This window comes from Bremia lactucae, linkage group LG7 (genome assembly GCF_004359215.1).
Source record: "Bremia lactucae strain SF5 linkage group LG7, whole genome shotgun sequence".
NCBI lineage: Eukaryota > Oomycota > Peronosporomycetes > Peronosporales > Peronosporaceae > Bremia > Bremia lactucae.
Genome location: NC_090616.1, coordinates 2,226,901 through 2,249,719, shown reverse-complemented (window position 1 = coordinate 2,249,719; position 22,819 = coordinate 2,226,901). Strand labels below are relative to the sequence as shown.

Sequence of the window (22,819 nt, the reverse complement as noted above, 5' to 3'; positions counted from 1 at the left end):
GGATAAGCTATAGCCACTGTGGAGGGTGAAAGCACAATTTATATAAGGCTATACGTTACGTGAGGAATAAATATATTTAATAAACCTCACTTTACTGACTGCCCTATACGGCGTTACCCCTCCTGCTTCCGCATACGAGCTCCATGTCCCTTACGCGCCTCACTAATGCGCAAAGACTTCAAGTCTGCAGGCACAAATAACAGAACCCACAAATGAGCCAGAGTGCCCTAGCATCTTGGGCTACAGCCCAGTTCAGTGAGATCAGTACGCAGGCTGGTATCAGTGGCATCTTAAAGAATGCCACTGATACCAGCCTGCGAAATGATCTCACTAAAAGTCATGGCAGAGACTGATCTCGCTGCCAAGCGCTCTCGTGTCGCTTACCATCCTCAACTCGAAGAAGCCCTGGCAACTTGGGTGGTTCAGTGCCAGGCGAAAACGTTGTCCTAATGGGGAGATTATCAAGGTTAAGGCTAAGTGCTTTGCTGACTGCCTACGGTTGGCTGAGGATGCTAACAAGTTTTCCAATGGATGGCTTTGAAGATTCCAGCAGCGAGACAAATGTCGTTGCATCTGAATTCATGGTGAAAGTGGATCCACAAATCAGGAAGCCATGGAAGCTGCACTGTCTGAACTCCACGCAACCATAGCTCGATATGAGCTCGAAGATGTGTATAACATGGATGAAATAGGTCTGATTCATATTATTGAAGGCATTTTTTATGCAAGACTCAAACTGACTTTTTTGGGTCTATCCTACAGCATGGTTCCAGAAAAGATTATTTCACACGGAAGAGTTGAAGGCCGAATAAAGGACAAAGTGAGCTATTTCTGGATTTTGAGAACCTTATCCTAACTGTTCTTCACCAAAACAATCTTCTGGCTCTTCCTATTGCATTCAGACGTGTTCACTATAGCATTTACCGCCAATGATGATAGCTCCGAGAAGCTAAAACCTTTTTTATTGGGAAACCCAAGATGCCACGCTGTTTCAAACGGCAGACAGGAGAACGGTTCAGGTTTTACTACAGGAAGATTAAGAAGGCATGGATGACTGATATCCTCTTCCAAGAATGGCTAAAGAAACTTGACAATGACATGAGGGTAAGTTGTATTCCATGTGATATTGCAAGTGTCCCTGAAATCAGTTTTACCAAGCCTTGACACGGAAAGGGCAGGAAGATTCTTCTCTTGCTAGATAATGCTTTGTCTCACAAAATGGAAGAACTGGAGCTTGAGAAAATCAAGGTCGCTTCATCAAAAACTCAGCCCATGGATGCTGGCATCATTGCCTCATTCAAGCGCCATTACAGGCGCTTTTACCTTCAGGTGGCCGTGGACTGTGATGAGCAAGGGGGAAAGGAACATCTACAAGGTTGGCCAGCTAACAGCAATGCGGTGGTGTATGGGGGCATGGGAGGATGTTTCATTTATCACAGTGGTAAACTGCTAAAGACATACGGGCCTCTTTGCAGCAGCACCGCAGTTGTAGATGGTGAACACGGAGGAGCAAGGAATTGAGATGGAGCTGCATGAAGCCTTAATGAGGCTACTACTAAGGAATCCTATGGCGATTGTTAGTTTTTAATGAATCCAGATGAGGAGAAGGTGGCGCACGAAGAGCCGGATGATGAGGAAATCATTGCAATGGTTCAGCAGGCAGAAGAGGAGAAGGAGGAGGAGAATCAGCAGCCAGAGCATGTAGAGGAAACTCAGGTCAGCAAGCATGAAAAGCTAAACTTCTTAGCTATAATTGCCACACTTCTTGATCTGTCAAATCCTTTTGATATGGCATTCCATAGGCGCATCCGGGACCTTCATATTTTCATACGTACAGCAGCCTATACGCAACTTACCTTGGATTCCTGGCTGCACCGGGTAATAAATTATCTTGATCGGAAAACTTTTATTTTCTCCAAATCTTATTAGTTATTAGTAATAAGTTAGACACCATAGAACTGTAATGGTGAAGCCAAGACCCTATAAGTTACATGAAATAAGTAGTCATATATATAGATAAGTTTCAGGACTGGAGGAGCGAAGCCGTGGATCTAGTGTGGTGTTCAGGTCACCCAATACAAGATGGATTGCATCATTGTCACTTTTTGTTTACTAACCAGACTCAAGAAGACTTGATGGTTCTCCAGGCGACTTAATGGAGCATACGCATTGTAAATGCATATAAGCATTCATCGACCGGCACTTTCACGACAAGATAGCACCCGACGTCAGTCAGGCGGGAAACCCTCGACACTCGGTTAGAATCGTGGAAAGCTGGATCAAACAATGGTGACCACCTCGTCGCCCGGATCCTGTGTAGGTCGGTGCAGCCGTATATTAGGGTCACTTAAGAGATCTAGCGGGCGAATCTCGAGGGTAAAGATGGCTAATCATGAAACAATGTGCTAAGGTATTCTCCAGATACATCAGACCACACCTGGTAGTAAGAAAAACAGCCGTTCAGCCGTCCCGTCCCGGCGCTGAAGTTGAATGTAGATGGCGAAAATCACAGAGAAATTGCTCAGTAACTTTTTCGAAGCTGGTGAGATCTAAGTCTACCACAGTATCGACTCGTGCACGTCAACCATATAAGACAACTGGACCGGCCCGGGTCATATCTCAGAATGTTTTTGAAGTTGGCAAGGAGCTTGGTGTCGCCTACTTGTCTCATGCAATCATGTGACGGGAGGTCAAATTCTTGACGAGGAGATGTCATTGTGTCAAATACCGGTGGTGATCACCGTGAGAGCGCTAAAGTTTCTCCACGATGTCGAGGATGAGGCGAAATAGAATCTTGTAGCGCGACTTCCCACCAGAAATCTCAAGCTTCCCATCAACGGCCTGTAGATTTAAGACCGAGGAAGCCCCCGGGTAGAATCCGTCAAGGTTCCGCAGAGCTTCGAGTGTATGTAAAAGAGGCCTGCCACCTCTCGCCATTGTTGTATGCAGTCAGCGCCCAGCTTAGACCACATAAGGCAAAGTAGGGTGTTGGGATGAAAAGACGTGTGTGGTGCGCCGGTATCGATTCAACAGGCTGGTTAGTGATGTACTGAGTCTAATTGTCATTATAAAGATGACGAAGCAGTTGACATTTGAAGCTTAAGGCTTCAATTGCTCGAGATAGTTCTTCAGTTCCTTGAAAAAAATGGAGCAATAGACATGACCATGAGCTTAAAGCCTAGGATCTGAATTGCTCGAGATAATTTCTCGATTACGCAACTTCGACCACCACCTGGCACACATGTGGAAGATCCCCCAGCTAAAAGGTAAACGTTTCCTTTATTTTGTGGTAATGGTGGTGTTTGCGGTTGTATCAGTCGCACAGCTTAGTGTTTCTTAGAATCAGGTGAAGATGAGTGCTAATAGGCCCGCTACATAATTAATATTACGTTTCTGAGGCATAATATGAAATAATATTTCACAGATAATATAGTCAATATTGCCACACATGATAATATTGTAGCAGCAACAGGACAGTTCTGTTAATTGGTCGATATAGGCCACTATATCAACTTCACCGATCCTTGCTAGACGCGCGAATGTTCGATAAGCCATGAGTTAAATATAGAATTCTATAGTAATATTATAAAGCCAGAACTAGAAGGTATTAGAGTGTAGGACTTATAAGGATTACATTTTTTCCTAATACTCATCAATCCTTGGTAATTGTTACTTCGCCACGCTTAGCAGCTGCTAAGCGTTTTAACTTCTTTTCCAGGTCGTGCACGTGATGTATTCGGAGGTGCTTTGCCTACACTTTCATCAGATTAAGTTAGCTTCTACAGACGGAATACAAGCAAAATGTGCCACGTTACACCTGGTAGCATTTTGCGGTCCGTCTAACGACCACGTACGTCCCATCCAGCATGAAGATATTTGATAAAAAAAATGCTTTCAGGCCTCGCGTGAAGGCTTCCACACTACGCATGATGGGCTACTCATTTGAGTGGCTCCGACAGAATAGCGGCTAAAATATGATTTTACGGTAGGTAGGCCACCTACAATGGAATGCCGTCTGATTTTGAATGGACCAGTCAATATGCAGGTATTCCCAAGTTGATGCAACATGAACTTGACGCATCCCGGGAAATTATAATCTTGCTTTACCAGCAATGCTCAAAACAAGAAGAGCTATTGAGAGAACAAGGTGCTAAACAGCTGAAACTCTTAAAACAGTGGCAACCACAAGCTGCTGTCGCTCCGACGCATGCGCGACGGTCCGAACACTTAACGATATACATCTTGTAGTTCAAGACAGTCGATAGTGACTCCTATTGTGACGGTTTCTCGAACTTGGCAATGCCATCGAAGCTTGTCGCATTGACGATTATGCGATGAAAGTGAAGCTTGCATGTCCAAGGGCGTGCCAAACCTTGAGCATTATGTCTCAAGCTTCACCACCACATATGTGTTTGGGCCTTTAGAAACTTTAAGCTCGCTTCAGAGCCGCCTCGTGTCGAATTCAGGGCTCGAACAGAGCTCCTAAATTTAAAGCAGAATATACATTAAAATTAAGAACAACGCCCAGCACATACGATATCTTGTAATTTGTATCTTGTACGAGACAATTGATGAACAGCACAGGTTACTGCTCTCATTAAGGGTTTCGCAGATGGTCCCGTCAAGACCTACCTGTCCTGGCTCGAAGACGCTAGAACAAACGAATCCTATAGTGGAATAGGAGAGCGTTCGCCTAAAGCAGAATTTTATCACCTTGGGTTCCTAATTTTTCTCCGAGAGGAACAAAATCAAAGAATTCAAACCGATAGGCCTTGTTATATTTCGAGCGAAAATCCACGATTTCTACTTGTAAGCAACTGCATAGATGCAACGGCTGCCAGAAGTCAATGCACTACGCCTACGAGTGTAGTTCCTAACGCCTAATGTCGAAAACTCAAAGCGAATGGGTTAATATCTCGCTAAGAAAGGCGAATGACACGGTTCAGACGCTGTTGCGAAGTCGCAAGAGCTAGGCGGATCGTAAAAGCTGTCGGGGTTCTTGAGGGGTAAGGAATTCGGCGGAATTAGCAACGTCTGAAGAATTTGTAGGCCTCTCAACGGAAGTTGCTCCCAACACACAGTCACTGTGTTCTACTGCACGTGGTAATGAGTTTACCCTCATTACTTTGCAAATCCAAGCGACAAAGAATATGTCTTTCAGCGCCCTAATCGACGTGGTGCGTCGACTGACTCCAATCGCTTGGGTGAGGTCTATATCTCTTACGAAAATGACAGAGCGACTTGCAACAAGCGCACCCGTAACCATCAGAAAACTTATAGTTGGAATCTATTGAAAGATAGAAGGTAAATAATATGATTATCTTCTTGCATTTATAAGATTTTGTTTCATCGTACTGGATTTCTCGACAACGTTTGATGCCATCCTATGAATGCCATGGCTCATAATGTACGAGCCATAAATAAATTGAGAGCATCGACCTGTTACGATGCGTGTCTCTTATTCATCTGGTGACCATTTAACTAACGTTCTCGGGGCAAACATAAGTGTATATGCACTACGAGTGAGAGCGATGGCCCTACTTGTGGCACAAGACCTCAGTGGGACAACCTATCAAATCGTGAAGTTAAATGCCGACAGCTATGCACAAGCACATGCAGCGTTAAAGGTCGACCACTCGAATTAGTCAGGAGGATCGAAACAATATTCTTGCTTATCGAGTTACATCCTAGGAAGTTTAAACAGATGTCTCTATGAGACAATGTAAGAATCTAGATCGACTAGAGTCGATCGTAATGGATCTTGCTGTGGTTGCACGAACACAGCTCGAGGCAGTTGGGTAGTACCCCCCCCCAAAAAAAATAAGGTACGGGATGTCGCGTTCACGCATAAGCATCTGATATAAATCATCCATCAGATCTATTAACGAAAAGATGATCCTCTAAGACATACTATTTATGATCACATCTTTTCTAGGTATCGGCGTTTGAGCTGGTACCGTTGCAGCAATCAGCTAATTGAATGCGATCAGTATCCGCACACAGAAGGTCGGAGAGCTATGTGGAGAAACCAAGGCATTCAATTCTCTCGGTTTCTCCTGGGATTTATCCACAGGCTGTCGAAAAATTGATCCCTCGAGATGCTGAAGTCTAGTCACTTCGGCATTAACTATTTGAGGAGAATTCTCCTCAAGTACGTGACAAATACTCCCTAAACGTCTTCCGATTGTGATTGCACTATCACAGTCGGATCCTCTACGGTTGAGTCTCTACTCGACCTAGGATCATCGTGTTGTCCCTTTTGGACACATCGGCACTTCCCTTGAATTTCGCCCGCTATGTGCACATTCATGTCTCAATCCACTTATCTTATTCGAGTGGTGGACCTTAAACGCTGCCTTTGCATATGCACAGCCACCGGCAACTGACTCCACAGAGTGGTTAGCAATCACACTGTGATCTTGTGCAGTCGTACGAACGACCGTACACCACAAGTGAAGACATCGCGCTCACTCGTAGTACACCCACACACCTGTGGACGCTCCAAGACGTTCATCAGATGGCCATCTGATGAACACGTGGCAGGCATCTTTACGGATCGATGCTGCTAGCTAATCCTTGGCTCGTATTTTCTGAGCCAAGGTAAACCAAGGATGACATCAAATTTGTCATCCAAATCCAGTACGATGAAATCATCATCATACTGTAAGTCTCTTAACGTGTAGTGACATTTCACTACGCGTTTCATCACTGTTATCGATACGCCTGTCGCTGGACGCACCGTCATCCTCGTTGGAGGGATATCGCGCTCAACATATTTGAGCGTACGACCTTCTAGTGACTGGCGACGAATTGAGTTATTCGACGGTCCGCAGTCCACTAGGGCTCGTTTGTCACTTTTAACTTCAAGGTGATGAGTAATACATCATCATTACGTGCAGAGACACATAATGATTGTGTGTCTGGAGCAACTTTAGTTGAGAGATTTGCAAATTATCTTGAGGTTGCTGGATCAGTAGGGCGTTGCGCCCCTACTGACTCCGACCGTAGCCCTTTTTAGCATTCGGTCCAAAATAACGTTCAGTACCTTTCGGTACTGGACGTGGGGCACTACAATACATATTAAGTGTTATCTATAGAGATGACAGTTTAATTGGCAAAAACAGGTATTTATATTTTTAATTCGATTAAATATAAATCAGTTTGAAATCTACTTCCTACTTGGTGAGTGCGCACGAGCAGCCTTATTACCGCTCTCGTGACGACACTTAACCAAAGTACTTAGTGCGTCGGGTGAGGTCGCTAACGCGCCCACCACAACTACCTCACTACACGCAAGAGAAGTTAGTTGAACCGCTTCCTCGCTGTGCTGGGGTGTGTGTCTAAGTAGAGCGTGACCGCATACGACGTGCCCGCCTACACAACAAGTCGGCGTCACTTACATTAGCAAGCAAGGCATTCTCTGAACTCAGTAGCTCACGAATGAATGCTTTTGTTTGCTCGAGCTTGTCTACACACATTATGACGTCAAGGGTCTCGTCATGAACCGTCCGAAGCGTCACAAAACGGTCGACAATCGTAGGCACGGACGCTGCAATGGGCGTCAAAGCGATTGAGGTGATCGTAAAATCTTTTGAATCTGTTCGCGGTCAGTTGTGAGTTTAGCGCATTGTGGGCACTTAGTAATTGTTTGAGTTTGCATAGCAGTGTAAACTCATGAATCAGCGCTGTCGTGCGTGTCTTTACAGCATCGAGATTCTTCTCACTCAATAAAGCCACACGCTGTTCCATCTGTGCGACAGTAGACGTTTAATCGGGTATTGACTGACAGAAGAGCAGCCTGTGGTTCTTCTTTCTGACGTTTGAGCACATCTATTTGCTTTAAAAACTTGGCAGTTAAATCCTTTGGCAAAGTCAGCGCCGTATTGGTGTTGTTGTGTGAGTAGTGCTGCCTAAAAATGGCTGGACCACTTTCTTTTGCTCTATGTGCTCATAAATTAAGCTGTAAAGTGTGCAGACTCTGCATCACTTCAGTCAGTTCAGCCTCTTGACCTGCATCGACTATTAATATTTGCTTCTTATGCTCGGAATCCGTCGCTAGTAACGTCAGATCCGTCTCAAGCTCTTTTTGATTTCGATCGAAAGCCGTGTAAAACGAGCGAGTGGGGACTCCAAGATTGTATTCTTACTGCTTTTGATAGATCGAAAATATGAGCATTTTGGTTAAAATGTATCCTTTAGGAACGAAAGACACCTGTACGCACTGTATTATTTGCCCATAAAGGCTTCATAGGCTTGTGTGACTGGCAACTCTTCCTCGCCTGGTTCCATCGAGCTCTATTACATGCACAAACACAACTTTTAAGCACAATCGGTACATGTTGAAGTGAAAATAGTAGCCATGCCTTGTCGTGAAAGCCGTTGTCGCTTTCAAACCCAGCAGCAGCGCTATAATTAGCCTTAGTTTAAATATAACGCGTTTGCATGCTACCGTGAGGTCCAAAGGATGTTCCGTGAGCCAAGGGTACGGCTGGAACGTCCCCTCTATCTCGGGCGTCTCAAAGTCCTCGGTACTCTCGAACTCCTTCCGCTTGATTTCCTCTTTTGGTTCAAATTAGGTCGACCAAAGAAGTGTCATATTTAATGTTACAAAAAAGCGATCAAATATGATCTATCACATAAGTAGCGTATCATACAAAAGAAACATGATTGTACCACCTTGACATATGTAACCGGAAGCTTATGTGAATGTACGTATACACGTGAACAGCTACTCAGTAAATCTTTACTACTCTTTATCTTACCCTCCGTATTTATCGTGACTACAAGAATTTACAGCCACAAGGACATTTGTCTCGGTGTCATAGAATCGGGTGTCGCGCTTTATGTTTCCGATTATCCAAAACCGTAGCGATACCTAAATTAGAAAACCATAGATGTATTGAGTTAGAGCCATTAAGCAACTTTTAAAATCCAGTAATCCAACTCTGACGCCTTATCGCGCAGATGCAACATGGCGAGCGACGTCGTCTTCGATGAGCTGCGCCACACCGAATTGCTCCACGGCTAAAAGCTAGTTGTAACGGGGTGTATCGTTACTTAAAATACACACTTAAAGGTTATTAATTAATATATTATCTAAAAATGTAAAAAGTATTTGGAGAATATTACTTTACATGGTAATATTCTAAAGGCTTATCCATTGGTAGATATATACCATTATATCTACTTTCTCCGCGATCCAGTCAGCGCTGGAAGCGCGCAAATAATATGAATGAGCGCAATCGCAATTAAGGCTTACCCTCGCGTACACGCTCAGAGCGACGGGTCATGGGAAGGACTACTAGTGCTACCAAGTATAGATGGGTGCTACTTAGAGCTGCCACGCACTTGTAGCACACAGCTTCAGATTACAGTGAGTAAGTGGTTAATTGTATTCTCTCAGGTACTGTACGGTACCTTAGTGACCTCACCCAACTTACTAGAACCCTTAGTATAAGTGACGTCACAGGAGTGGCAATCCGGCTCCACGTGCGCACTTGTGATCTGAGAAGTAGTTTTCAGACTGTTTTTTTAATCGTATTGAATATAAAACCTATTGTAACCAATCTTAAATGTCAACTATAGATTTGATCTAATATGTATTGCGAGCGTATCATAAAATACAACTCGCTAAGAGTCGTATGTGCTGGGCATATGCGTGCACATCACGCTTGCCTTGCTTGAGTTTCAGAAGCTCTGTTCGAGCTCTGAACTCAGCCCTTGGTGGTTCAAACGTCTGTTTGAGTCGGGTTTTAAAAACCTCTAGCGACCCAAAGACGTATGGGTCGCGCAACTTAAGGCCCAATGCCCAAGTTTTGGCACGACCCGCCAGATTTGATTGAGCGAATGCGATTTGCATTTGCTCGTCGATAATGTGACGTGCCCTTATGGCATCGTCTAATTCGACAAACCATTTTAAGAGGGAGTCTTATTCGACTCCCCTATACTTATAGATGTCAATCTGTAAAGTTTCGGGACGACGCGTTTGCGTCAACCCAGGTACAGGGGTCTGTACCTGTTGTATCCTCAACAGTTCTGCCTGTTGAGAGCCTTGCTGATTCAGCAAGGCTACTTTTTCCTTCATCTCGTCAAGTTCATGTTGTATGAACTTGGCGCTACTTGAATGGAGGGCATCTCTGTCTAAGTTGGACAGTAATGCCAGGATTGCATCGTTTCCTACGGTCGAACTCATTCGTTCAACCGCACTCCTTTCTATATCACTTAGAAAGGAGTAGCTTTCAGGAGAAACGTGATGCGTATTCCCACTATCATCTAACATGTCCATGTTAGATGTGGGAAATGTGGTCCTTGGACGGACTACAAAGTGCTACCAGTCGTAGTGTAACGCGGCACTACGACTTGTACTGCTTCAGTACAAGCCCACTTCGCACTGCCTCAGTTGCGAGTGGTGCTCTACGTTATTTCACGTACACTAGTGCGTGCAGAGGAAGACTTCTCTTTATGGTAACTAGCTTAAAGAGGATTAAATGAAAACTGTATTAATATAATTAAGTGTCTCTCTTTCTATCTTTGTAAATGCTAACTTAATTATAGTCTAGTACTCAACATGTAACTGAATTCTTATCTCTATCTTATCTGTAACTCTCTCTTTGATTACTCCTACAGCTGCTTAGTCTGCGGAATAAATAGATATAATGGTCTATACCTATTTATGAATAAGAATTCTGAACATTACTATTTAAAGTAATATCCTCCAAATATTATCTACCTTTTCGATAATATATTAATTAACAACCTTTAAGTGTCAATTATATGTAACGATGCACCCCGTTACATATCTGTTATAATATGTTTATGATAATCTTACTTTTTTATAGAATTAACTACTTTGTACAGTCTTTTGGAATTTCAATTGAGGGCCGTCGCGAATTCGGTGATGTGGCTGAAAACCAACTCAAGTTTGCCAAAAAAACACTAAGCTTTTGGTGTAGCGGTCGTGAAATTGGATCTTAAAAGTTACCAGATCAATTGTTAAAAATATTAAATCAGAAGAGTAAATCTATCATACTTTGGAAACATGCGTGGTGATCATTAGTGACTTGTTGTTGTAATTATATGAATATAACTTGTTCACTTTTCAGTTGGCGTATGTATCATCTAATACTTAAGGTCCTTTTCCAGCCCATGACCAAACATGAAAATTCCTCAATAACCGTTTCTATAAGTTAATCTTCTCGAAAGCATTTGCAGAGATAATTTTATAACTTAAGTCTAACCATTGCGACGTCGTGTTAGAAAACCATGCATCAAATACTGCATTGGCAAAGGCATGGTACGCATGCTTAAGCTAATTATAGCCCGTCCAACTTCTTTTGATCCTTTTAATCGCAAAAAATAGTCAAGATTATTAGTACTGCGAGCGTCTGATTAATTCTTATAAAAGTAACGGGCTTTTTTACACCTGTTTTGACAAAAGTCGAACGATTTCGAGAAAATCACTGTAACAACTACTATACCGAACAAATTTAAAGTCTGGAAAGACTTAGAGCATCAACGAGCTCAGCATCATTTAAATTGCCACAACGATTGCCGTAGGCCAAAATAGGATGATTTCGTTTATTTAAATGTATTCTTGGCATGGAGATGGTGGGAATAGCGTATTCTGAAAAGATTAACAATTCATCGAATACGCAGCAAATACACGTTGCCGACTGCCTCGTGCAAGAATTTTTTTGGAGAGGAATGACGGCATGCTAATTCCTTATCGAGGCATTAAAGGGGAAGATTTACGTGTTGCTGTAATCGAAATCACTGGCGCCATTTTGCAGCTTTAAATCAAATTTACGGAAAAAGCGTATTCGTTCGAAATTTTTCTGGGGAGAATTTTTAAGGAAAACATTTAACAAGCAAATAGAAGCAGAGGTTTTGTGCTTCAAGCTGACGAAAAAGTACATAATTCTCGATTTACAATATTTTTGATTTAATTTTTTTAAATCACACTCGCTGTAAGACCCCGCAATTTTTATCGTGAAGCGATGTTACGAGGTCCAGCTAAGCGGCTAAGCACATTTCGCTTTGTTCGTTGTCGTCGAATTTTACGGAGCTTCGAGGCTGATGTGCCGACTTTGCGAATACGCGAAAGGTCTTATTTATCCCATTTATTTACAAAAAAAAACTTCTATTTTAATAACCTGCTGCTATTTATACGTGATTCATCCTCGATTGGCATGGCAATTTCAGATGTTCGGTTAGCAACAACTGATATAGTAGTGGCTCTTATCACAGCACTTGGTATTACATTTAAATCGTTGCCATTACTTTCGCTTTACTACATTAAGAAATGACGCTGTGCATTATTACAGTTTTGTCAATTGATGAAATAATCGACGCCTGGTGACGACGACGGCATCAATCATAGCAGCCGGACTCCGCCACGTTTCTACGACGAATATAAAAAGCAATTGATCACCTGGCGTGCGAGGGTTAGTAAAGCACGTCAGCGACAGCGACAGAGGCATTTTGTTTCTTACCATTGCGTTGAAAAGGCTAATCTTTCTGCGAAAGCGAATGTTTTCGTGTGTGGTTTTTCAAATGTAAATTCATTGTGTAAAGTATATTATATCCATTGCGGATTAGGTTGCGATTTTAAAGCTTAAATTATTCTTTTAGCACAAACAAGGGGTAGGGTATGATGATGGAGCTGCCCCCAGCGTAGGGTATTTCGCTATTTACCGCAGTGAACGCGCTCGAGTTGTTGCCTCCGTCGTTGGCATCGCCCCCAATTCTTTTATCTTGTGCTTCTGACACTTACGCACAACCCTACAGGTCTTCTCAAGTTGCCAAGGCCAACTTCGCAGGTGCCTTTCAACGTGTGGCAAACGCAACAGAAACTGGCTAACGTTACTTCGGGACGTTCATGTACGAAGGAATGTCCACTCCCCAGGGTGCCACGGCGCCACTGCGTCCACGATTGTCGGACTTGGATGCCAAGACACTGAGCAGCGAGGGCCGACAGTTCTCCGTGTCTATTGGAGGACACGGCAGTGCGCGAGAGAAGGATGTGGACGACCCCCTTCGCCTGCCAGTCTTTCCGCTGGGAGGCCACGGATATACCAAGTCGTTTGCGTCGTCACGCTTTAGTCGCGGCTCGCACGTGTCACTTCACCAATTGGGGACATCTCATGCCGGACACTTGCGTCGGCGTCCACCTTCGTCCTTATCGAGCAAAAAACGGTCCTTTCACGTGGCCTATCCCAATGTGGCCCTTCAAGGCAAAATGCCACATGTGCCGCGTCATTGGCTGAATGCACGTTTTCGACACAATTCGTTTTTTGCACGTCGCCTGTTGCACACGGGAATGCCTCTTGCCGTCATATTGGCTGCGGGTTTGGGCATGTACTACTTCTATCGGCCACAGTGGCTCGTATTGGACCCCACTCTCCCGCACGTTTACGGGTTTATCTTGCAGTCACCGAGTACAGTGTATACCTTCCAGGCCACAAGTTGCGAAAACGTCGTAGGGTTTTCAGCTTTAATTTATCACACGCTACCAGCTGTGCTTTTATTATGTTTGCCAGGATCCGGCTGGCGACTTTTCGAACCATTTCATCGGGAGGAAACTTTTTCGCCTTCGGCAAGTGGCGCCCAAACAGGCAAACGGGAAATGCCAACTGGCAGTGGGGGCATGGATTTAGACGACGACGAAGAAGACAGTGGCAATCTTACGAAAATCAAACGCCGCGTGGTGTTTCAATTTTGCGAAATTGTTGCAGTGCAATTAATCTTGTTTCAGGCTGTTGTGGTGATTTTTTTTTTCTACATGTTTTTTAAAGGTGGCGTTTTTGCGTGTGGCATTCGAGCCGTGCAAGTATTTGCACTAATTAGTATGATTGCTTTCGTTGGTATTTTCATCGAGTTGCAGCAATTTGCACGTTTCCGAGAACATGTGAAAATGTTGCTCGGAGCGTTTCACGAAAGTGATCAGACTGGCGACGTTCGGAAACGTATGATGGATCCTGGTGTGGATCAACTTATGACACAATCAAATAAAGCACTGGCAGTGGTACGGAAACGGTTATACAAAGCCACGCGTCAAGGCAATTTGCGGGAAATGTGCGACATTTTAGATTACGCCGAAGCCGCGGGTTTAACCACTGCCACCCACGGGTTTCCTCGTACCACCTATGCGCCCTCGACCTTATTTTTGGGTCTTTTTGCACAATCCCGAAAAAACCCCGTCCACTTAGCCGCGTACCATGGAAATATCCCAGCCTTGGAACTCCTCGTAGCTCGTGGCTTTGAGGTCACGGTTATGGATAAATTCAGTCGCGTACGCTTCTCCACGGGTGATCTCTTTTGGTACTTTGCGCGTTATTTTGTTGCTCGTCCTGGCGGTGACAGTGGCGGAAGCGAAGAGGAATCCGTTGCGTCCCTCTTTCGCTCGACGCTCGTTACGCCACTTCATTGTGCAGTCTCGACGGGTCAATTAGACGCGGTTCGGTGGTTACTCGGCCATGGGGCGTCCCCGCATACCCTCGCACGGTCCTCGTATCGATGCGATCGCGTACCCCCTCTTTTCTTAGCCGAACACCCTGATGTAGTACGGGAATTGCTTGTCCACGGAGCCGATCCATTGGCAGTACCCGATCCGGGGTACCTGAACACGTTAACGGCCTTGCAACTCGCGTATTTGCGTGGCAATTACGCAGTGGCGCACGAATTAGAAGAATGGGGAGGTGACGTGGCATTGACGCCATTCCATTCAGCTGCCGCGGAGAATGACGTGGAACGCGTGCGTCATTTTTTACGAAAACACACGGATGTCAATTGTTTGGGTGAAATGGGGTACGTTGGGTTAAATCGACGTACCCCGTTACATTGGGCAGCCATTCGTGGCGCTTTGCAAGTCGTCGAGTTGCTTTTAGAAGCCCATGCGGATGTCCATTTCCAAGACGCACGTGGACGCACAGCGTTGCATTGGGCCGCACGTCTTCATCGCACAGACGTTGTGCACGCGCTCTTGACGGCAGGTGCAGACGTGCATTTGGTTGATGCCGAGCACATGACGCCACTGTTGTGCGCTGCGTGTGGCCACGATGCCACACGCCAAGTATTTAGTCTCTTAACTGCCGCGGGGGGCGACATTAATGCCGCGTTGCCGCTTACGGGTGACACCGCATTGCACTTGGCCGTGCGGGAAGGCCACGAACAATCGGCGTTGGCCATTTTAGCCACTGGCGGGAATTTATTAAAAATGAATGTGGAGGGGTTACGGCCATTAGACTGTACGACGTCGACACGGTTACTCTTTGAGATTAAACGGGCTGCAGGACAGCGGGATGTTATGATTAGTTATACCCATTCCCATGCGGAATTTGCGCAGAAAGTACGCAATGCCTTGGAAGAAGCAAATGTGACGACGTGGTTGGACCAGATGGATCCGAGTGGGATAGGGGGGGGGTCGGTTTGGCGAGAAGAAATTGCTCGCGGGATTACGAATGCTGCGGTCGTGCTCTGTCTGTTGACGGAAGATTATGCCCAATCAGAATGGTGCATGAAAGAATTGGCACTGGCCAAACAAGTTGGCACGCCGATTGTGGCCGTTTCAGCGGAAAATGTAGCCATTGGTGAAGAGTTGCAAGTGTATCTCTATACGCGTCAATTGATTCCATTTGAATGTGCAATTACGCAAATTCGACGGAATGTTGTAAATGTGCGGCAAATTGAGTACGAATATGACGAAACCAAGTTTCAGACCCAATTTCGGTTCCTTCTCGATGGGGTGCGGGATGAAATTGAAAAGAACCGCGAAGCAATTCAACGGCAAAATATTGCCATGCATCTTCCACGAAATGGACGGAAGCAGGCCACAACGTCCACTATGGTCGCAAGTACGCGATCATCGGGGCTGTTTTTGCAATATGACCCCAATGCCATGGATGCCCATCGTCCATTTGTGTTTCTATCGCATGGCGAGAAACACTTGGGGTTTGTCCAGCAATTGTTTCGTGAACTCACGAACGCGGGCATTGTGTGTTACGGGGACCGGAGCATTGACGGCCAAGACTTTGAGTCGCGTATCCAAGCGGCTCAATATGCTATTTTGCAGTGTTCATGCTTTATCGTGATTTTATCGAATCAGACAATGGCAAATGAATTGGTGCGGGACCAATTGGCATTTGCCGAAGACAAAAAACGACCCATTTTTCCAATTGTTATTAATGACTTGGATTTAGGATTAGATAAACGATACTCGCTTGCTCGGAACGAATTGTTTCATTTTATGGGCAATGGCATGAGTTTTAAACCAAGTGTCCAACGACTTGTGCAGGGTTTGCGGCACTTTTATACCGAACGCGACGAGTTGTTCGATAGTGCGCGAAGTGGCAATCTTAGCTCCCGAATTGCAAGTGTCAATACATCATTTGTCTCGTTTACGTTTGAAAAAAACGACGACGAGGAACAAATACTGGCAGATGGAGCCAATGCGATGGAGACTCATTGCATTACTGGGGACGAGTTATTGCTGTCTTCCGTGACACGGAACTTTGAGTCGTTGTCGGATATTGAGGAAGCCCGCTTGGACCTTCCGAGCACGCATATTCGCATGTAGAAACGACGTATTTAAACTACCAATTAGCAAAAATAGAGAGAACAGTGTCGATTGTTGGCTATGAAAGTGACTACTTTGTTGCGAGTAAAAAACGTCGATACTTCTGGTCCAACATTGTTAAAGTTACTTAAAAGGCAGCCTTTACCATATATTCAACATCCTAGTCTCATGACTTCTATGGAAGTAGTAATTTAAAGCTACATGTAATAATTTTTCCTGAACGATATTTATAACAAGTGACTCCAGTCCTCCGTCTGATAACTTATCCCCAAAATCAAATAACTTTCGTTACCTTATAGGATTTAAGTTTTATCGTGGTGGTTCTATATTTGCTAATTTTTTGTTACAGTAATCCGATAACTAATAACCGCTTCTATCTGATCAAAACGTGGCTACTAGTTGTCAGAGGGAAGGCTGTATTTTAAAACACTAAATCCTTTCTCAATTGAACACTAAAATAGTATGCTAGTCCTGCACAAATAACTTGATAGCTTCTGGGAATGTAACATTTGTTTGGTAACATGGTTTTATTTTAATTATGATGCACTGCTGTTTCAACATGAAATTAGAGAATGATGATAATTGTTTTAAAAAAAATCGGCTTAACGAATTTCGTCTTACATTCCCTTTTTTCCGCGCTAACCGCTGTAAGCGAATATCACTAGCTCGCATGAGCAGTTGAAAACAGCCATCGACTAAAACAAGCGCTCTGTACATCGTTCATGCCACTATATTGTTCTGAAGAACATCCTTCCTCGACATTGGCGTCTGTGTCGGTATAGTAGCCGCATTAGGCTGATTATAAGCATGTTGTAAAGATAAGTCGTTCCACAAGTTTGTAAAAGCCGGTGAAGTTACAGATTATAATTATATTTACGGCAAATGTCATACTGGCGGACATTGATGACGAAAATGTAGGCGATCGTGTGTTGGTAAAGATAAAATTAATTTGCGTGCAAAAGACTTCGGGGTAGCAAAAGGGCAAGTGAACAAGCGGCCAAAAAAGCAGTCACTCTATAGTTTGTCGTATACTCAACAGGTTCACCTGCCTTTAACCTTCTTTACTCAACAATGCTTCACGCGCTATGGCCACCAAGCGCACCGAATACCTCTAGGGTGAAGGTAAGTTTACACACTGAGGATGACATTTGCCAAAGAAAGACTGATGGGGCACATCTTGGCTGTCAAGGACGATAATGACGTCACGGATGCGTGGTTTATGAAAGACACGAAGGCACTGGGATTGATCGCCCAAAGCGTTACGACCCAGCAGCTCCGCGACTTCTGTAATCTCAACTTTTTCTCCTTGCGGAAGAGGTCATAGAACTTGCTGTCCGTCAAAGTGCTAAGCTCGACGGTCTTCCATTCACTAAACAGCCGTAAAATACCTTCATATTTTCGGCCTTTATAGATGACTCCTGTAACGGTGTATCGTTTCATGAAATTGATACTTAAAGGTTGTTAATTAATATATTATCTAAAAGGTAGATAATATTTACAGGATATTACTTTATATAGTAATATTCAGAATTTTTATCCATAAATAGGTATTATACCATTTTATTCCGCAGACTAATCAGCTGTAGGAGTAATGAAAGAGAGAGTTACAGATAAGATAGAGATAAGAATTCAGTTATATGTTTAGTATTAGATTATAATTAAGTTAGCATTTACAAAGATAGAACAAGAGACACTTAATTATATTAATACAGTTTTTATTTTACCCTCTTAAAGCTAGTTGCCTTAAGAGAAGTCTTCCTCTGCACGTACGAGTGTACGTGAAATAACGTAAGGCACCACNAGAGTTTCGGGACGACGCGTTTGCGTCATCCCAGGTACAGGGGTCTGTACCTGTTGTAATCTCAACAGTTCCGCCTGTTGAGAGCCTTGCTGATTCAGCAAGGCTACTTTTTCCTTCATCTCGTCAAGTTCATGTTGTATGAACTTGGCGACGGTTGAATGGAGGGCATCTCTGTCTAAGTTGGACAGTAATGCCAGGATTGCATCGTTTCCTACGGATGAACTCATTCGTTCAACCGCACTCCTTTCTATATCACTTAGAAAGGAGTAGCTTTCAGGGGAAACGTGATGCGTATTCCCACTACCATCTAACATGTCCATGTTAGATGTGGGAAATGTGGTCCTTGGACGGACTACAAAGTGCTACCTGGTGTAACGGGGCACTACGACTTGTACTGTTTCAGTACAAGTCCACTTCACACTGCTTCAGTTGTGAGTGGTGCCTTTCGTTAGGTGACGTACACTGTACGTGCAGAGGAAGACTTCCCTTGAGACAAGTTAACTTAAGAGAATAAAAATGAAATCTGTATTATTATAGTTAAGTGTCTCTTAATTTATCTTTGTAAATGCTGACTTAACTATAACCTAATACTAAACATGTAAATGAATTCTTATCTCTATCTTATCTTGTAACTCTCTTTGATTACTCCTACAGCTGATTAGTCTGCGGAATGAATAGATATAATGGTCTATACCTATTTATGGATAAGAATTTAGGATATTACGATATAAAGTAATATCCTCCAAATATTATCTACCTTTTAGATAATGTATTAATTAACAACCTTTAAGTGTTAATTTCATGTAACGATACACCTCGTTACAGCGTTTGATCTGTTATTTGCCCAATTATTATAATCTTGAAGTTTTCTGCTGCGATTGCGGCCATAAACGTTGCTGCTGCCAATCAGCCTGCTGTACGTACTGCATCGACTCCGGCTGAGGCGACTTCTGCTACTGAAAACAACCGTGACAACAACCAGAAAGAGTTTTGGGGTTGGGAAGGACCGTAGGGTGGATATGCTGGGGCGGTTTCGGGGGCTGGGGCAGAGGCTGGGGTGGCGGTTGGGGATGCTAAAATTGAGTTCGAATTTGCAACAACATTGATTGCATTACAACTTTAATATACGCTATTGGAGCTGGAATTACCGCGGCTGTTGGCACTAGACTGGCCCTTTACCACCGATTCTGGTGGTGTAGTGGTCCGCCACTCACTTCAGGACCGGGAGGTCCCGAGTTCGATACCCGAGGCCGACAAATCCTCCAAAGCATAATGGGAGGTGGTCTTGTCCTGTGCACCCAAAAGGTGTATATGATTAGAAATACAGAAACTAACCAATCATCAATTGAAGGGCCTGTGCGGTGTAACACACCAGACTTGCCCTCCAATTGATCCTCGTTAAGGGATTCAAAATTGTACTCTTTCCAATTGCCCGACTCGAAGACGTCGTCAATAATTTTTTTTCTGACCAAGAGTTCGGTTGGTGTTTTTGAATTCTCAAAACTTTTACCTGTATTATCTCCGAATATTTTATCTCCTTTTTTTCACTTGAAACTCTGTAAGTATGTTTGGCGTAAAAAGGTATGATATTGCTTATCAAAAAAATCACACTTTTATATTTTAAGAAATAAATATGATTTTATTTTCGTCAAGTATTTTTTTTGGAAGTTGAAGAGTATTGTTTTTCTTTTAATTTATTTTACAACCTACAGTTGATATTTTCGTAATTAGCTTTATCTTTTTCTTAGAAACATTTATTGCTTTAAGTAAATTTTTACATCACATTATCACTTAATTAATAATTCTTCTTATAGAAAAACTTGTCCCATTATATCATCAATGGTATTGATAAATGAGCATTACTATCAGAATCTCGTTTGATTTTTTACAGTTACTTACATATTTAATCAATGTTTTTATAATTTTCACAGAAAAAGTTTTCTTAAAAGAAATTTAAATCTGACAACAATTTTTAACAGTAATCAATGTATTTCAACATTTTTGAGTAAATAACGTTGTTTAATATATTTTTCTAGGGATCCGCTAGCCACACCAAAATTTACGCTAACCAGCCCCCCAATGCAGAATGTAACAGGGTGTATCATTCCACGAAATTAACGCTTAAAAGTTTTTAATTAATACAATCGAAAAGGTAAATATTATTTGGATAATACTACTTTACATGGTAATATTCTAAAAGCTTATCCATTGCTAGACATAGACCATTATATCTACTTTCTTCGCGGTCCAGTCAGCGCTGGACGCGCGCAAAGAGAGAGACAGATAAGACTTAATTACATGTTTTGTATTAGTTAATAATTAAGTTAGTATTAAATAGATAGAAACACAAGAGCATTATATTAATACAGTTTTAATTAACCCTTTTAAAGCGACTGTTTGAAGAGAGTCTACCTCTGCACGTAGTAAAGTACGTGAAGTGCCACTCGCACTGAGGGAGTGCGAAGTAGACTTGTACTGAAGTAGTGTGAAGTAGACTTGTACTGAAGCAGTACAACTCGGCCGTGCCCCGTTTCAAAAAGCCAAGCTGAATCAGCAAGGCTCTCAACAGGCAGAACTGTTGAGGTTACAACAGGTACAAACCCCTGTACCTGGGATGACGCACCCGCGTCGTCCGGAAACCTTAAAGACTGGCATCTCTAAGTATAGGGGAGTCGAAGAAGACTCCCTCTTAAGATGGTTTGTCGAGTTGGACGATGCCATAAGGACTCGTCACATCGTCGGTGAAACAGCTGAATGCGGCGCAGGAATTCATCCGCATTCCGATGCAAAGAAACGGCGGTCGCAGCGAATTAATTTCGCCCACTTGCGTGTGAAAGAAATCATGGGCGGTACTGTACCCCTTTTCTTCTCAGAACGATACTTTTGCTAGTCCATTTGAGACTAGCGAAGAGGCCTCAGCTGGTGCTCCTTTTCGTAGGCAGCCACCAAGCCGGGCACATCAATAGGTAGGGTATCGATCGGTTCCCAAGAGTCGAAACTCTTCGGGTAACCTTTCCATTGGACGAGGATCTGATACCTTTGCTTGACGAAGCTGTGGGTAAGCAACTTTCCAACTAGGAAGCGTTTTTTTTCATCTGCATACATTTAGTGCAGGCGGCGCCCGATAGGAGTGGCGATCTCGCCCACCTACTCGCGGCTGCCTTACCTTCGTCCGTTCAGTCGCATGTGTTAAACGCTGCTGAACAACGACGTATTTTGGATCTCGAGGGTCAAGTCTTGTGACTGACCGCGGATCTCGTTGATGTCCGAGCTGGGCTCGTCAGGGTTATGGACGCCTGAAGACTTGCTTGGACCTTTTCGAACGGATAATGCTGAGGGATCCGCGTTACTCGCGTGATGTCCCTCGCTCTCCAAGTTCTGTTCGTGGGGGAAGGGGGCGTCGGTTCGATAGCTTTTCGCCTTCACCGTCCCCTCACCCGAACGACGCTCGACTCACAGTCGGCGTCGCCATCGGTCTCCTTCGACGGATGGGGGCATGTGACCTCATGTGGGTCTACATACCGTTTCAGACGACCCACGTGAAATACGGGGTGCGTCTTCATATACGTGGGAAGGGTGAGCCTATAATTTAGGTCTCCAACTTTCTACCACCGTAAAGGGCCCAATGAAACGCGGCAGCAACTTCGTAGTACCTCCAGGTAGTACAGAAATTGCATTCTTAGGTTGGAGTTCTTAATAGTACTTTTTCACCCACTCTAAAGCGTTCATTATTATTGCGATCATTTCGGTCCGCACATTCTTGTCCTGTTAGCTTGCCATCGCGTCATGGACTTTTACTGGGATGGCTAATCGCTCATTTACAAAACGTTGAGCCTTGCTCACGCTTTTAGCATCAAATTTGCCTATGATACCGCGAAGAGGTCGGTCATATGACGAAGTTCTATAAACTACTGCAAAACTGACAGAGTCACTAGGGCAAATTTCAGTCTTTGAGATGATACCCTCATGAATCATCGTCATATTGACGAAACTATATTACTCTTTCGCACCGAGCATAGTTATAGGCCCTTCCCCACTAAGACTCGGGCTGGGCACACCCGAAACTGGCGCCCGAGGATGGCGCAGTCCGTTAATATAAAACGGCGTCTTACCCGTACTGGCGTGGACACTGTTATTATAGCGTACTCGACAGAGGGCAATTGCTTGCTCCACTCTTTGGGAGTTGCTATAGTGCGTAAGACATCCGCCACGACCCGATTGGCACGTTCTATTTGGCCATCGGTCTGGGGATGATTTGCGGTCGACATGTGGAGCTTGCTACCTAGCAGCTCGAACACATGTCGCCAAAAATCAGACGTAAAACGTGGATCCCGGTCCGATACTATGGACTCGGGCATCCCGTGTAGTCGGTAAACATGATCCAGGAACAAGAGAGCTGCCTCCTTGCCTGTGATCGATGTCTTACATGGTGCTAAATGCACCAT

The 22,819-nt window shown here is 43.9% G+C and overlaps 1 protein-coding gene across 1 annotated transcript; it reads left to right on the top strand.

Moving 5' to 3' along the window:
• Positions 1–12,889: 12,889 nt before the first annotated feature.
• CCR75_007838 (uncharacterized protein) lies at positions 12,890–16,573 on the top strand (the record flags this gene model as incomplete). Its single annotated transcript, XM_067965894.1, has 1 exon — positions 12,890–16,573. One exon carries the CDS (start codon positions 12,890–12,892, stop codon positions 16,571–16,573), a length of 3,684 nt encoding a protein of 1,227 aa, XP_067816142.1.
• Between the last annotated feature and the right edge of the window lie 6,246 nt (positions 16,574–22,819).